Source organism: Chlamydotis macqueenii, chromosome 5 (assembly GCF_036417535.1).
Source record: "Chlamydotis macqueenii isolate bChlMac1 chromosome 5, bChlMac1.mat, whole genome shotgun sequence".
In the NCBI taxonomy this organism is placed as follows: Eukaryota; Metazoa; Chordata; class Aves; order Otidiformes; family Otididae; genus Chlamydotis; species Chlamydotis macqueenii.
The window spans coordinates 16,418,039-16,435,074 of record NC_141560.1 but is presented as its reverse complement, the minus strand read 5'-3'; the positions used below and the strand labels follow the sequence as shown (position 1 = coordinate 16,435,074).

Sequence of the window (17,036 nt, the reverse complement as noted above, 5' to 3'; positions counted from 1 at the left end):
TGTTTTGTGAGGTTTGTTGGTTACCTTTTTTTTGGTTGGTTGGTTTGTTAGGGAAGATTTTTTTTTTGATCAGGGTTTTTTTTTTTAATTCTGAAAGAATTTAAAGAATTTGCACTTTGTCTCCATCTTCCTCCCCTGAAAACTAACCTCCAGTTTGCTCTGGGATGCCTTGATTTCCTCTGTGGAAGATGAAGTCATGGCACGAATTTTGGTCAGTTTGGTGTTTTCTCCTCGTAACCACTCTTTAAAGTCGCTTAGGTGCTTCATCTGGCTTCTTGTATTTAGTTCTTCTCCGATCCTTTCCTAGGTTACAGAACAACAGGAACAAAAAAACCTTACAGTTACATCAGATGTTTCCTCTGAAGGCCTGATTGCAAGATCTTAACCTCCAACTTTGTAACCCATAATATCAGACGAAGCCAATAAAATTGTTCTTGTGAAGCTGATATGAAGGCAGACACAGAGCCCCCCTCTCACCTGCTTATGGTTGGGATCTACATCTAAATGATGTAAGGCAGGTCCAGACATCCATCTGCTGTCCACAAATGCTGTTTTCTTCTTATCAGCTGCTGGTCTATTTATCTGCCACTTTTTGAGAAGACTTGAAAACACAAAACCCGAGACATCAATGCAGTGAAACATCTAATGATGAGACATCCACATTTTGTCTGGGGCCATAGGGGATGCCTCTGGGGAAATAACACCATTATTATTATCACACTATTATTAATAGCACTATTCCTCTGAAAGTTATTTACAACATCTTTTTAACAAAATCACATCAAGACAGGAGTGTCTCAAAGCAGCACTAGTCCTCTAGTACTACCATTTCCAAGTGTTTTCTTTCCTTTTATTCAGGGGAGTGAGAGACCAAAAAAATTACTACCTTGCCAATATACCTTCCAGTCTGGTAACAGCAGGCAGTACAATCAAGCCTTCCTCAATGCAGTGATTCCATTTTTATGTCTATTCTGACACTCTCTATGAAGATACTCACATATGTAGCACAGTATTAACTTTTATAATACAGAGTAGCAAATATGAGCAGTGGTTTGACACTGCACAGTGAGGGCAAAATAAATTAATTCCACATTTGCCCTCCAAGAGAGGATTTCAGCTCTGTTTAAAATCTTGCAGATTTGCAAAGGACACACATCTCAGTGCAGATACAGCCTCCTGGGAGATATCTCCAGATCAGACAGTGAGGAGAACAGGAAGGTGAGGCAGAACAGCAGAAGCCACCCAGTCTATGTCCCATTTCCTCTCGTACGGACTGGCAGTACAAGGGTGAGTCAGGTCCTAAGGAGACACTGCCTGCTCCAAGCGTGAGGTAAAGGCAGCTTCATAGACTGCTCTGGTCCCTGGATTCTCTGAAATGGTTTTCTTGAAAGTAATGATTTCCAGTTTACAAGCAATGAAATAAAATCCCAACTTGCTCCTAGCATTCTAACATAGCTGCTCACTTTCACAGCACAGAGCATAAAGCATCAAGTGTGTCTGGTCATAAAGCAGTAAAGAGCATCCCCTTGAAGGGACATGAGGAAGACGTCCATGAAAACACTTACCCAATTGCCATCTCCTTCAGTGATCTCCATGACTTCTTCAGCTGATCCAGCTCCGCTTGGATGTGGGCAGTCTCCTCTGGGGAAGAATTCTCCATGACCAGCTGGCCATGAGCTTCCACAAGGTGCAGCTGGATCTCCTTATCTGGAAACTCAGCTAGCCATCTCTGAAACGTACAGCCCTTACAGTTACTCCTAGGTATCCTGGGTAAAGCAGAGGCTACGTCAGACTGAAGGCCATGTTCAGTCCAGGACTATGCTGGTTCTCTTGGCACTAGCTAGAATATACCTAGCAGGGAAAAAAAAGTATGCTGTGGATTCTTGCAAAGAGCCAACACAGGTCAAAGAGCTGATGGCAAAACTTAAAGGGTGCAAGCTGTCGACGTACCCCTTCTGTAGCCTTCCCATGACATATCTTGGTTTCCCTTACGAAAGCAACAGCTGCCAGCTGAAGTAACCTGCCAGAGTGAACCTAGCATGCAAAATACTGCTACACAGGGAAAAGCCAGCAGCTGTGGAACAGCTCGGTTCAACACAGTACAGCGTTAGCTAACAGGGTAACAGTGTTCAATGCATCCACGAGTACATAAAGGCACAGGGAAGTATTGTCCAGAGAGATCACCCTGGCAGGAAGAGCTCTTTTTTAAACCACCTACCCTTTGATAATGCTTTATCCATCTCAACAGTTCTTAGCCATTTCTCACTGTTCTCTTTTACCTAGCTCCACATCCCACAGCACAGGAGAAAGCACGGAGGCAGCAACAACCAACAGTTATCACAGGAGGAACAAACCATCGTTACTCTCCCCAACCAGGAAAGCCTTACTAGAAACCCCCCGGGTCTGAATGTCTGAATGCTGCCAAGTGAATCATTAACATCTTACACTAAGATGCTTTTTTTTTACCTCAAGGTCTGCCACCCTGCCCTCGGTTTTCTGCTCTCCATCAGCACCCTGGTAGGAGTCAATCTTCTCCATGGTTACTGTGATCCACTGCTGGAGGTCAGAGAGTTTGTCACAATATGCCCAGTGCTTCTGAACGTGCTCTTCACTCTGCTGTATCATCATCTACAAACGATAAAAATATGTCAGCAACTAAACACACACAAAAAGCAGTTTCACTACTGCATCTCACACTGCGACTACTGGCACAGAATCTCAGGGGCAAAAAGGAAAGAAACAGCTCTTAATGAGACACACAAAACTTTTATCCTTTAGCACCAGTGGCACAGAAAACACCTACAAGCTCCTGCACGCCTGAATTCAGCCACATGGGCAGGGGCATTAAGCACTAGAATAGCTCCCTTCAGAACAAAGAATATGTTTTTTTTTAATGCCCCACTCAATACTAAATACATCTTATACTCACTGAATCTGAAATGACCGCACTGACTTTTTTTGGCAAAAGTCCAGTTCAGCGATAAATGAGATTACTGAGATTGAAAGTAGAATTCCACAGTGCATATTAGGGTAACACTTTATCATACATATTTTGATAGTGACCTGCATAACTAAGGTAATTTTATAAGCCTTTCTTGTGAGAGTGTTTTGGAGGGTTCTTTTATAGCTATGTTTAGAAGCTACAAAATGCCACAGGTCAAATCTTTATGCAACTGCAACACTTTTCTCTCATTCATTTTTAGGTAACAAAACTATAAAAAAAATCAGTTTGATACAAAAACACAATCCAGGAATCTGTGAAGAAGTCCAAGTACCTCCACGATAACATAACTATCAGGTCTTTTGGTCAGAAATCTCAGGCCCACTCCAGAAATAATTTAGACAGATAAAAAATCTATGTGGATTGCATCCTATCCCAAAGGGAAATCACATGACAGATAATCAGAGAATCCTGGAAGAGTTATCAAAGTCATTCAGTGTCTTCTTCCCCTGAAATGAAAATATCTGTCACTCAAAGCATATAACATCATATGCTCAAACTGGTTTTTTTTAAATACTTTAAATAGTGGCAACTGACAACTCCTCAGGCAAGTGAAAACTCTTCTTCGTGTTACCTCCAATGATCTCTTCAGGGCCTGAGAGTCAGATGAAAGTTGGTTCATTTCACGCCTGTGTGTGCTATTTGACTGAACAAGCTTCTCTACCTCCTCCATTTGAATCGCAAGCTCGGCCAAGTCATCTTGAATCATCTGCAGAGGAAAAGACAGATTCCATATGGGTAATGTGCTAGATGTGGCATGGACCTCCACAAAACATACACTAAAAGTACCTTCATTTGACAGCGTGGGGGAAAATAAAAAGAACAATCGCTGTCATTAAGAAAATTACTTTTTTTGGATGTCTAGAAGTAAATGTTTCTGAGAGAAATGGTTGGATGTTCTTGCATGTCACCAGTTGATAACAAAGCAGGCCAGTAGCAGAAAAGCTGCCAGAAGAGACATGGTACAATTAGCTAAGTACTGCAAAGAACTATGGTGATAACACCCCTGTGGTCACCCAGGGTGAAGTGGCACCACATAGCTGAATCACCGTAGCTTACCATGGCAAAAAGGAAGAGTCACATCTCCTCTCTCTTCCCCTCTTGTTCTTCTCTCCCCTCTCCCAGCTATGCAGTCCCACTGCTTGCCTTGAGCAGGCTCTATTGCATGTTGGACCCATTGCTGAACCAGTTCAAAACAGCAACCAAGTGGAAAATTATAACCTTTTCCAATTGATTATTTTTGTCTTATCTTGGCCAGCTGAATTAGCCCAAGGAGTAAATCAGGACCACAATTAACTGCGGATATCACAGTCAACCACCACTGTAACGTACCTGGAGCCTCTGGAGTTGCGTCTTTTTACCCAAGAGGTCAGGCCGCGGTTCCTTCTCTAGATCTAATTTGGCTTTGATGGCAGATAATTTCTTCTGCAAAGGTGCGAAACCAGCATCAAAGTCCTTATGCTGAGATAACAAATTCTAGATGGAGAAAGAAGAAAACAGATCCAGCATTCAATATATATCCCTTGGCATTATCTTGTGTCAACGTCCATTTCATACTCAGAACAAACACCAAGCTACACTACGCAACAATCACACATTGGAATATTTGATCAACCTAGAAAAAAGGATTGGGCACAGCTAGTTAGTACTAAATTTGTACCTATAAAACTGGCTGAGTGAAAGATTGATCATCGCCTCTGTCACAGGCAAAGACTGTATATAGGCTTTGAAGCTCACCTGGAGTTTGCTCTTGCTATGCAGCAGACTTTTGTGTAGAATTTCTCGCTCCTTTGAAGCTTCAGCTACTTCTTGCAGGAAAGACTCTGCTTTTTCCTCACCAAGGACATTGCTTAGCAGATCTTTCTTCAGCTGTAATGTCATCAACTTCTCTTTGAACTGGGAGCTTTCAGCTAGAGCAGTCTAAGGGAGAAAAACTCTTCCAGTGAAACCATACAAAAAATAAAAATCATATAACCATATTATTCTCACAAAGTCACACAACCAAAGCAGTATGACAAAGTCAGGTAAAAAGAGCATGCTGGGCTGACAAGGAATAGCAGAAGGTACCTGGACAGTGCCAGTGCCAAGGAAAAGTCTTCCTGATAAAGTTAGAAGCACCAGGGCTGCATCCATTTTGTGAACAGAAATAGAGGAAAGCTGTACTATGGAAAGAGTTGTCTGTGCAGAGGAGAGGCCTAAACAACCAACCGAAAGGACAGCTTGAATGCTCATCCTGAGGTTCAACTCCATCCCTGTTCACAGACACATTTATTCCAGAGATGACAGGGATGGCAAAGCAACAAACACCTTGTGGGCACATGCAGAAATCATGCATTATAATCCCACAGCTATATTACTGCACATTTCTTAACAGAGCCCACGGACTTCTTGTCCAGGGAGCTCTGGGCTAATGCTAAACAATATTATCATCATTGTTAAAGACAGCTAGCACTTTAATTCGGCCTATTCAGTCGACAACTCCAGGTAGCCAAATGGAGGGCAGGAAGTAAGACGTTCTGCTACGGCTAGAGCTAAGCACTGACCTCTATACTGTGGGTTTTCCTGCCACACAGGGAAAGCCGTTCCAGCTGCTGCACACAGGCAACTGCTGGCATAGCTTGGGCAAACACAAACCAAATAGCAGTTTCTGAACTCAGTAACAAGTTTGCTACCTCAATGCGAGCCAGTGCTGGCTCCGGAGTCTCCAGAAGCATCTGGACCGACAGCTTCCACTGTTCAAAATCTTGCAGGGGATTATGGAAGAGTCTTCTCAGTTGGGTTTCTGTATCAGTGCTCATTTTAGACGTCTTGCCTCTAACACTGCAAGGATAAAGTGACAGCTGAGAGAAGGATTACAGAGAAATCCAAGTCCAAACATCCCATTCATCAAGGCATGAGTTAACACAATACTCGTGTGTAAACTGTATCCAACACAAAAGCCTCGGTCTTTTTTACTCTCTGAGCCTGGTGTTGTGTACTGACAGCTGCTCTGTCAGAGACATCTGAGAAAACTTTATTTAGACACCCTAAGACACATTTGTCTCTTGTGCCACTGTGATCAGGAATTACTTTGCCTTCCAGCAAAGCCAGCAATCTTCCCTTTTATGTGATCTTCATCGGCTGTTATCACCAGCATGATTTAACAAATCATATTATGGGAGCAGCCTCACTGACAGATGGGAGGAACAAGCCAAGAGTGTCTAGAATTTAACTGTAGTTGCCTGTATTGTTCTACATATTACCGAGTCTTTGATCCTTTAGAAAATTACAGCAAGAAATCTTTGATCACCCTATGTTACCTAGAAAAAGAGGAAAACACATATTCTTTTCACATACAATTTTTAAAATTTTGCAGAACCACGTGTATTTATATTAATATATATTGGTGATTCTGATAAAAACGTTGTATTTTTTTATATAGGTATACACATACATGCACAGCTATATATGTGTGCATGTGTATATATTACAAAAAAAAATAAAACCAGCACACATGCATTAAATATCCAGGCTTCTCTCATAGAGGCTTATCCAAAACACAGCTGAGTAGCAAGGCCTAGCAGTGACACACCCCACGCAGCTGCCTCCTGTTTTTCTCAGCTTTCCTAACCTCCCACTTTGCAGAATCCTGTTTGCTAGGGCAGAATGCGGCCCAAACGATATGTTCATATGGGAACAGTATCCTGCCAGTTCACAAGACAGGCAGGCAGGAGCAATGCCAACCAGGATTAATACTGCCTTTCTATAAGAACAGAAACAGTAGTCTTACCTGTGTCCCTGGGACGTTACGGAGCTAAACAAAGGCAAGCTTGCAGAGGCCAAAAGCTCCACAAATAGAAAGTTCTGACATTACACGTCCTTTGCCATTTGCTCTGCTGTCCCTGCCCGGCTCAGCGTGAAGCTGCCAGACTTCACAAAGCAGCTTTGGAGAGAAGCTGGCAAAAGAGCAGCTGCCGTTTTCCACTCAGAGGCAAGTCCCCTGCCTTCTCTGCTTCTCTTTCGACATCATTTACTTGTTAATTTTTAAACTGAAATCCTTTCCCATAACGACCTATAATCCTTCCAGGAGGACAGCACGCTGTGCACTGGACAGAGGAAAATAAGCTTGGATACAGTAAAAAAACTGACCTTTCTTTTTCCTTAAAAAAAGATCCCTTCTTCTAATTTGCAAAATTTGCTGCAGCTTCTTTACTTCCGGATTCCAAGCAGCCTGGAAACGGAAACACGGAAGTCTGGGCAGAGGCTAAACTTTCAGAGTTTCCAACTCAAGGCAACTTGAAAACAGGAATCATGCATATATGCTGCCAGGAGAAGGGGAATAAACTCTGCCAAATAATTGCTAAGGCCGATGAGTCACCACAACAAACTCAACAAGGGAGGGCCATAATTCTGCTGAACCGTTTACTACTACAGCTCCTGTGCTGATTTTCTAGTTGCTGTCATGAAAGGCAGCAAATGAAAAGCAAAATGCATAAATTATTATTATAAAATGCTAAGAAGATCAAATTAGCTGCCAACAATCTAATTTTCTTCAAACCATAAACAACATTAATGATGCAAGGCCATTGCTTGAAAATGGCCAGCAGCCTACAGCTCCTAGCAAATGGCTAAAATTGCAGGTTTAGTGAAACGTGGAGGCAGATGTAATGACCAAAAGCCTTTCTTTTCTACCTGTCACCTACAATCGGATGGCTATCACTTTTTTCTTAGGCCTTTGTCGATCTCTTCCATGTCTGACAGAGGACTCCCCCACCGCCCTGGCAGAATGAGACTTCCCCCTACCTTTGGTACTGCTGTATTGCAGAGACAACACTCTCAGCGTGTGGATGCACATCCTGCGAAAACCGTAGCAGTTCCTTAAGCTGCGCCTTCAGCCGCTCAACCTTGGGCTCTTCTGCAGCCAGAGCTGCTCTTGTTGCCTTAATCATAAAAATAATGAACAGATGACACCTCACTTAGTGTCTGGCACACGAAATGAAGAGATAAGGCTGTCTCTCAAGGTATTCACAAGTCCCCTTTCTCCTGCCTTTTTTCCTGTTGTACTGAATATGGACTTCACTAAGGCAGAAAACATTGGCAGGAACAGTTTTGTTCCTGCAGGCGCTCTCTCCTTTCCTCACGCTGCCTAGCCTCTGCATCTCGTCTCTTTGAACAGAGAGAACCACAAACAGGTGCAGTTTCGGTTCACCCACTGCAGTATATAACATGAGATGCATTTCTGGAGCAGTCTTAACCGTATCTGTTTGCATGAAAAGATCTTTTTCAAACGCCCATATATACAGAATGTTAATTCTAGGGAAACAAAACCAACAAAAAATATGCAAATGTAGCTGGATTGAACCAGTCTGTATTTTGTGGGTCCTTTTTGCATATACTTTTCCCAGCTAGTCCTGCTGAATTCTAGACAAACAAACAGCAATGAAAGTTATTTTGATAAGAGAGAATAAAGGCAAAACCAACCCTCAAGAGGAAATGAGTGTTAAAGGTTCTTATCTTTGCATATGGACCCTTTGAACTCAAGACACACACTCCAACAATCTATGACTGCTGGTTTTAGGCATACAAAGGGTAACAACTCACATTGCATTTTCTCCACAGAGTTACAAACTCATCTTCAGTCTTTTCCCCTTCCCAAGGGTCCAGCTCATTTTCTAGTCTCTGTAGATCTTTTCTCAGTTCCTGAACATCTGCTTCTAATTGCCTGGCTTGGGACTTGTAGGCACTTTCTGACTGCTGGATCTTGAGTGATCTCTCCTCCTCCTCACTAGTCAGTAGTTTCAACTTCTCCAAGGCTTTTCTTAGCTCTTCAATTTCATTTTTCATTCTCTCAGCTCCAAGTGGGGAGGTATTCTCAATCACCTCTGCACACTGATTTTCAAGGTGCTTCCACTTCTTTCCACCACTCCTAATGTCTTTGGCAATTTCCTGCAGAAAGAAGTTAAATCAAGGTTAGCTGCAGGAAAGGGAAGCTGGGGAAAAAGGTGAAAGCAGAAGGAGAACAAGACCACCTCTCCACGTTGTATATTATTTTCTTCTTCCCTTCTTATTTCAAAGCATGTCTTTTTTTCAAATGACCAGAAGCCAGGGTTGGTCATTTGACTCCCTTCTGACTAATACTAACTGCCAGAATTCTTAAAATATTGGCTTGATTTTCAAAAATGTGTGTCACCTAGGGTCCCTGACAAAGAAAACAGGAGCTGCAGGCAGTAAGAAATACTAATAATCGAATCTCTGAGAGATTTAAAGCTGAACAGTTTAAGCAGTGGCACCAAAATAGTGGATACTGTTCTCAAAATTGGTATTTTTATCACGAGCTCTAAACTCTCAAAACCTGTGAGCCTTCAGCCCCTCTTTGGATCATTTTTACCCAATATCATTCATTTAAACAATTGTAAAGGGCGAGATTCTCAAAGAAGCACATAACTGTAAGAGATCAGGCTTTAAGAAAAACAAAGCAGACCAGCCTGTGACTCATGCTACAGATGGGAGAACGATATGTGCTAACAGGTTTAAGACCTGATACAACTCTTCTCCCCTACCCCACGTTACAATCACCACCTTAGTTTCTTTGTGTAATTATTTCCTCTAGTACACCCTTGTGTGGTTTGAGAAACATATACAGGCATGGAGAAGACACAATCCTGGCTTCTTGTCAGAATGATATCGTTTAAGGACCTTCAGGGCCTTTAACTTGTCCTCTGCTGAAGACTTGGTTGCTTGTCCAGTGCAGCAGTTTAATCTTTCTGTCACACCATTCAGCCATGATTGAAACTGGTTGACGTTAGCGCTGTACCGCTCATGTTCCTTGGTTATCTTTTCAAGCAGTTTCACTCTGCTCTGTAACAAAAGACATTAGAAGCTGTGAGGACAGTGCTTATCTGGCTCTTTTTCCTTTACACTGCAACTCAGCAGTTATAAACAAGAATCCCTTTCCAGGAGCCCCAGTAGCAGTTGCCCTCCATGGCAATTCACAGTTCACCTGAAGAAACAGGACACAAAAGTACATCTCGTCCCCATCTGGCTCCTGCTGCAGGCTCTCCATGTTTCATTTTGTGTCATATGGGACACATCTTGTGTCTCTGAGCAGAGCTCTATCCCAGATGCCCTCCACAGAGAGAAGGGCGATAGCTGCGATGACGGGCAGAGTTTCAAAATCCCCTTGGCGTTTCCCTTGTCTCTGTGAGGCTCTGGGCCCGTCCCCACACCCATCAGCCCGCCTGAGGTGGCAGTGGGCCATCACTGTCCTGTCAGCCTTTCTCCAGCCAGGCCAGCAGAAGCCTGGAATGAGCATCAGTCACCAGGGGATCTCCCATGTGATTTGGAGTGGTGATCCCTCTGGGACTTTGCCCTTCCCCTTTGGGACAGGTTATGCTCACGGTGTGGTACAAAGCCACTACTCTACAGGTGGCACCACAGCAGTGTGTGTTTTCCACACTGCCGCTGCAATCTCCAACTGGTGCAAATCAGGAGTGACTCCCCTCAAGTTAGTTGACTTGCTTTGGGACAAAAAAGTGACAGCTAAGGGACAACTGCTTCCCATGGAGAATGAAATGCTGCCCACTTATTAGGGTGGGAGGTTTAATAGCATCACTTGTGCAAAAATGCGTTTCGATGAGACCAAAAAGCAGAATTACAACTGCAGATTTCGGTGGCCAAGAAGTATCCACCAGAACACCTTACTTGTTTGCTACATCCCCTTGCCTCAATTCTCAAATCTTCAGAGATGCATACAGGTTAAACAATTCTCACCTTGACCTCAAGTTAGGGACTTGAACACAATCTTATAGCGGTGTAAATGGGCCAAATATCGACGTGAAACAAGTCAGCCTGAGCTTATTGATTGTAGGGAACTGGGCTAAGTACGTTGTACTGACAGAAGCTCCAAAGGGAGCAAGTCAGAACAACAAAGCGGAGCTATTATTAAACCCCCAAGTCTTACGGTAATAGAGAGAGAGTTACAAAGGAAGTCAAAATGACCCAACCCTGGCCAGGCTATTCAACCAAAACAAAGGAGTGCAGAGTTTGGATACTCCGGCTAGTCTATGAGGTCAAGGAATAGATGCCACGGACCTGGATAGTCTATGCTCGCTGTCAAACAAAAGGCTTACAAAGAGCTGGCTGAGGCCCCACTCCCCCCAAGAGGTTAGGCAGGGAAACTTTCTAAAGATGGAAAACACGGTATTGCTTGCTTCTGTTAGGTTAGCTGTTCGGGGAGCAGGACAGTGTTAAGCTCCATCTCCACGTGCACTTGGTTAATGTGAGGAGACGTTATGCAAGGACATGGCACTGGAAAGAGCGAGAGCACCAACAGGAAAAGAATGGGTTTGCCCCGGACTGCAGAGGAAGAGATGTGTCTGGGCAGGGTATGCCCAGTCCTGGGTACACAAGGAAGGTGGACGGAGGAAACTCTCTCCCCTGAGCTCCCCTTACAGTCAGCAAAGGCAAACGAGCCTACTCTGGAAGGCAATCTAGAGCACATAAAGGACGTTTCTGCTTGAGATCCTGCCGTGATATCTCCAGTACAGATAGCTCCCGTAGCCCTTCCTGGTGCTTTTAGTCTTAGCTATAGGGTATGTGAGGGTTGCCATTATAATATCTGGATTTCAGTTAACAGAGGCAACATGGACTGAAATTAACTTGATGTGCTCAGACATATTTGATGTATTTGACTAAATATCAACATACTGTATATCATAACTTTTTTACCATCTCCAGTGATCATTTATGCTAAAACCCAGAATCATCTACCTTTGCATATTGTTATTTTACTAGGCAAGGGAAAGCACACAGGAAATGGCTGCCACATCTGAAAATATCCCTGTCAATGTAATTAAAAGAAAATTATGTGCTTTTAAAATTTGGGAATGATTAGGACACATGTTGGCACAAAGAAAGAGAAAAAAACAACCCACCACTTGCTCATACAAGAGAAGCAATGTCACAGGCAAACTATTTAAGAAACACTATCCAAGAGCTTGTCTTCTTATGGAGCTGGACAACTGCACGGTATCTGAAAACGCTCTTCAAATACAAGTGTAATCTGCAAACACAGTGAGCCTCCTCTGGCAGGCAGCTCAGGCATTCAGCTGACATCTGCAAGTCCCACTTAGCCTGGCCTCTCATCATGCGAGGGGCCAGCGCAATCCCCTTACAACTCCTGTGTCTCATTCATTCACTCCTCCCTCCCGTTGGAAGAGGTGGCAGGGTTTCTCCAACTGGCGTTACACTTTCCAACACGATTCCCAGGGTGCCTGTAACCTTGGCATTAGCTAATGAACCCTGCATTTACTTCAGTCGCAAAATCCAAGGCTTCCCAACTCCCTTCTTTGTTCCACACCTCCTGAAAGAGGGATTTCTTAGCTGGATTCTCTCACTCCATCCTTCTATGAAACGTGGTGTTTGTAACCAATGCCAAAGAAAAGCTTTTTCTAGCGTCTCAGTTGGCTGGAGACATAAAGACATATTTTATCTAAGTACTATGAGCCACTTCCTGATCTCATCTACCCCGGCAGGTATCCACGTCAGTTAGAGAAATTACACTATGTAAAACCCGTCTCAGTGAGGTCACATTCAGTCTTTGAGGATTGAAATGACTTGTTTGAAAGAACTGCCTGATTAAAATAGCGAATGACTGTCTCCTGCATCAAAACCTAGACAAATCTTGGTTAGAAGGGAGTGAATGAGAATTTTAAATGGCAATCTCTAGACAACACGTGAATTCCCGGGAACCTTCTTATTTGTAAATCCAGTTGCCTTGTAATGAAGAGATTTCCCTTTGGAAATAAATAGTGCAACACTGAGACACAAGTCTCTTGATGGCCGTACAGCCTCTCTGCTGCAGCTACAGTTACAGAATTCCAACTATCCTCTGTTTTTTTTTGGAAAGACTTATTAGCAGCAGTTTTATCTTTATGGCTAAAAAGTATCTGAATATCATGCTCACAATAGGTGCCAGCTCAGGGTTTTTTTTTGTTCTTTTGGGGTTTGAGGTGGGGTTTTGTTGGTTTTTTTTAACAGAAAAAGTATCTGTAGAGCAAGCAGAGCAATGGCATGAGCATCCCAATGTTGTTGTTCTTCCACTGTGATCTGAAGTTAACTTTGTACAACAGCACCTAGGGAGGGAGAGCATATATCATCACTGTCAGGCTCAGGTTCTGGGCTGGGGTGTCGATGTGGGAACAAAGAGAAGGCAACATTATGACAGAGGCAGACAGCAGAGGCAGTATAATGAAAAGTATTTGTATCTGCACCAGGCAATTCCAGTCTATGGAAATCCTGGAAGCCACTGTGAGACAAAGGCTAGATTTTAATCTCTATATGCTTGGGATAGATGTGTCGGTATGTATTTTAAACATTCCTTCGAGTATTTCTATTGACATAGGCCAGTAACAAACTGCATTCTTCTGTTCACCTGCAGACACCTGTCCGTCAGCCATGCCACATGGTCCAATTCTGCCTTTACCTGAGTTTCAGAAGTGGAAAGTACGAGCCTTATCTGAAATCTTTACCCAGGAATAGGGTAAAGGAAATCACCAGCACTGAAAGATGAACCAGGCTATCTTACACTAGCCTATCTAACAATTGTTCAAGCTGGAAGACTAGCATCAGGCAAGAATTAGTATCTGTGTGCGGTGAAAATCTTTCAGATACTGGAACAGCTAGTTGGGCCACAGGTGACTCCCATCTCTGTGTGTTCCAGCTCAGCAGGCAGGGAGTGCAGCTCTGGATCTGGACTAATGCTACTTCCTCCAACTAAGGGGCATGCATGTAATATTCCCTGGCTCCGCTAATGGTACCTTGCATCTGCTTATACAAGGATCACTAACGTGCTAAAGACAGGGAACAAGTCAAACTTTATGCAGAGATGACCTCAACCAGTATTCACCAGGTCACAGCAAGCACCTTGCAGTTACTTTACCACAGCATCCTATAAAGCGCAGTGTAAGAGCATCCCAATTAACAGCTTATCTTGGGACATGATGCCTGTTGCAAACAGGCCACTGACTGAAAGAACAGGGGTCCTCAGCTCTGTTTCTTTCTGCAGTCCTACTAGGCAAGCTCTATCAGTCAAGAAGCAGATAGCAAACACTACGATATATTGATGAGATCTGAACACCTCCCACTCTTTACAGGCGTACCTGGGCTTCTTGCTTGATTCCTTCGTATTCCAGCTTCATCTTCTTCTGAACGTCCTCATCAACGCTGGGGTCACCTACCCTGCTGAACAAGGAAGCAGCTTCCTCTAGCAGCCTTTCCAGCAGGACTGAGTGATGTAAGACATCGTTCAGCAGAATCTGAGCATGGCTCAGCTGCCACTGCTTCTCTTTTAAGCCAAGCTGCAATTCAATGTCAGGTTCCAAGGTCACCCTCACGTTGTGAATCCATGCATAAAACTCATCTTGGGCTTGGAGGTACTCACTCCAGTGCAGCCAGACCCACTCGATGCGGCTGTTGGGGAGAGCAAGAAGGATGAGTTAGATGAAAGTATGATGGGAGCAGTGGAGACTGGCAAGCTCAAAAGGCCTTCAAAGCAAAGGACAAGGTTCCCAGCAATTTCAGGCTGCTCTGACTTCAGAGGGTCCAGCTTCACTTCCCAAGTCCTCCCTGCTCTGGGGAGGAAATCTCCTGTACAAGGTCCCTGTGCCTGGCCACACTGATCATCCAAGACCATGAGGTGGGCTGGCTGTGAAGGAGGCAGACAGCACTGAGGTCCCACCGACCCTCTCTCCCCACACAGTCCCCCACACGCTCTGGGACTGGGATTAGCAGTGATCGCCATCTGCAGTGCAGACAGCAGGGAAAGGCAGGCAGCACTTTATGAAAGCACTGTGTGAGGCAACTGCCTCAACACACCAAAGAGCAGTCTTGTGCCAAGAGTACGTTTGTCTTACCTGTGGCAGTGAGTCATGTACATGGCTGTCTCTTCCCACAAGGCTTTAATGTCTTTGAGTTTAGATAGCACCTCGTGTTTCTTCTCCTCACTGATGCTGCGAAGAGCAGCATCTGCCTTCATCAGAATCAAGTCGAGTTTCAAGCTGCCTTCTGGTTCCAGCGCACGTATTTGCTATGAGAAAACAAAGACAGAAAGCATGAAAAGAAAGCAAGTGTAATTGTTGCCATTTAAGCTTTGTTTTTAGCCAGGAATTATGAAGTCCCTGCTGCAAAGCTTCTCCTGAACAGAAAATATGACCTTCTCTTCAGATTTGTTTATTCTTAAACACCCTAAAGGACTGAATTGCAAACCACATAGCACTTGAAAACATTTTAAGTTAGCTACAAAAACCAGATCATCTTCTATCCAGTATCTGCAGTTGTGTTTCCATTGCTGTTATAAAGTTAAAGCTCTGTGTTGCCACATGCCAGTTGCTTTCCCCCACCTGCCAGAGTGGAGAGGCAATCTCCACAGGGTACACTGCAACGTCTCCATATTAAGCTCTACTACCAGAAATCATGAAGCCTATTAAAAAGACTTCCTATTGCAAATGAAAGTTGGCTCACAACATAAACCAAGAGAAATGAACTACTGGAATTTTCTGCATGCTACCAACTGTTGCTTTGACCCTCAATTGCTAAGCTATGTGTTGCTGAAAACGTGTATCTTGCACAACCTGGAAGGCTCTCAAGTTTGAGGGAAGAGGCTTCTAAAATGAAAACACCGAAAGGTTCAAAATCAGCAACTACTTTTGGAAAGATTAGCCCCATGGGATTTGTTAAGAAAAATCACATCAGTTATTGCAAAGGTGAGACCAAACCACAGGCCTTTGGATTTCCCGTCTCACATTCTGGCAAAAGACTGTTCTTTTGGCATGTCCATGGCACATCTGCCTGGGATGTACAAACAGGTGTTTGGATGAACTGTCCAAAGATGTGAGCCAGACAGGGAAGCCGGGCCCAGAAAGGAGGCAGGAGGAGCAAGCAGGAGGCGGATAAGGTACACACAGGAAGGGAGAACAGACACTTTTTATTCTTTAGAATGATTAATTTCTAAAATCTGAATTTAAAAAACCTTCTAACATGCTTTTGTGCATGTTCTAGACCTCCTGAAAAGTCTACAGAAGTCAACAGTCTTCTCTTCAGGTCATACTAAATCACCACAAACCTCTAAATCTAACATTTTGTTATCTCTGCCGTGAGTGAACCCCCTCGCCAAACTACCACTCTCCCTACACCACTTCCTGTGTTTCTTGCATGTTTTTGCAGACTGTACATATCACAGTCTCCCAGACAAAAGGAAAGGGTGAAAATAATTTAAGGGCAGAAAGAGATCTATAGACCAAGAGGAAATACTTCAGATTTTCATAACTGACATGCAAGTCTAGCCATCATCCATCATTCCATGAACAGTCTCTATATTATACTGGAGGCAAGATCCAGCCTCCAGTTAGCCACAGTTAAGGAAAAAGGCTGAAGACATCATTGTACCATCAAATCATACAATGGTTTGGGTTGGAAGGAACCTTAAAGATCATCTAGTTCGAGCCCCCTGCCATGGGCAGGGACACTTTCCACTAGACCAGGTCACTCAAAGCCCCATCCAACCGGGCCTTGAATACTTGCAGGGATGGGGCTGCCACCACCTCTTTGGGCAACATCTTCCAGTGCCTCACCACCCTCATAGTGAACAATTTCTTCCTTATATCTAGTCGAAACCTACCCTCTTCCAGTTTAAAACCATTCACCCTTGTCCTATCACTACATGTCCTTGTCAAAAGTCCCTCTCCAGCTTTCTTGTAGGCCCCCTTTAGGCACTGGAAGGCTGCTATCAGGTCTACTCAGAGCCTTCTCTTCTCTTCTCCAGGCTGAACAACCCCAACTCTCTCAGCCTGTCCTCATAGGAGAGGTGCTCCAGCCCTCTAATCATCTTCGAGGCCCTCCTCTGGACATTCTCCAACAGGTCCATGTCCTTATGTTGGGGGCTCCAGAGCGGGACGAAATTCTCCAGGTGGGGTCTCACAAGAGCAGAGGAGAGGGGAAGAATCACCTCCCTCGACCTGCTGGTCGTGCTTCTTTTAATGCAGCCCACTGTGCAGTTGGC

At 44.0% G+C, this 17,036-nt stretch overlaps 1 protein-coding gene across 10 annotated transcripts in view; it reads right to left on the bottom strand.

Moving 5' to 3' along the window:
* LOC104475670 (nesprin-3) overlaps positions 1–17,036 on the bottom strand; it is a 63,301-nt gene that overhangs the window by 17,023 nt on the left and 29,242 nt on the right. For all 10 annotated transcript variants that reach the window (XR_015258650.1, XM_086748605.1, XM_086748607.1 and 7 more), the window contains 13 exons: positions 14,893–15,065; positions 14,140–14,449; positions 9,677–9,838; positions 8,582–8,926; positions 7,784–7,920; positions 5,674–5,821; positions 4,739–4,921; positions 4,334–4,477; positions 3,576–3,710; positions 2,467–2,628; positions 1,566–1,729; positions 478–601; positions 148–303 (listed from right to left, as the gene is read on the bottom strand). Coding sequence is in view for 9 of the 10 variants with exons in the window: in XM_086748605.1 (XP_086604731.1) it covers positions 148–303; positions 478–601; positions 1,566–1,729; positions 2,467–2,628; positions 3,576–3,710; positions 4,334–4,477; positions 4,739–4,921; positions 5,674–5,821; positions 7,784–7,920; positions 8,582–8,926; positions 9,677–9,838; positions 14,140–14,449; positions 14,893–15,065 (2,343 nt within the window). In the remaining variant the exon portion in view is untranslated. The remainder of the gene's footprint in view (positions 1–147; positions 304–477; positions 602–1,565; positions 1,730–2,466; positions 2,629–3,575; positions 3,711–4,333; positions 4,478–4,738; positions 4,922–5,673; positions 5,822–7,783; positions 7,921–8,581; positions 8,927–9,676; positions 9,839–14,139; positions 14,450–14,892; positions 15,066–17,036) is intronic.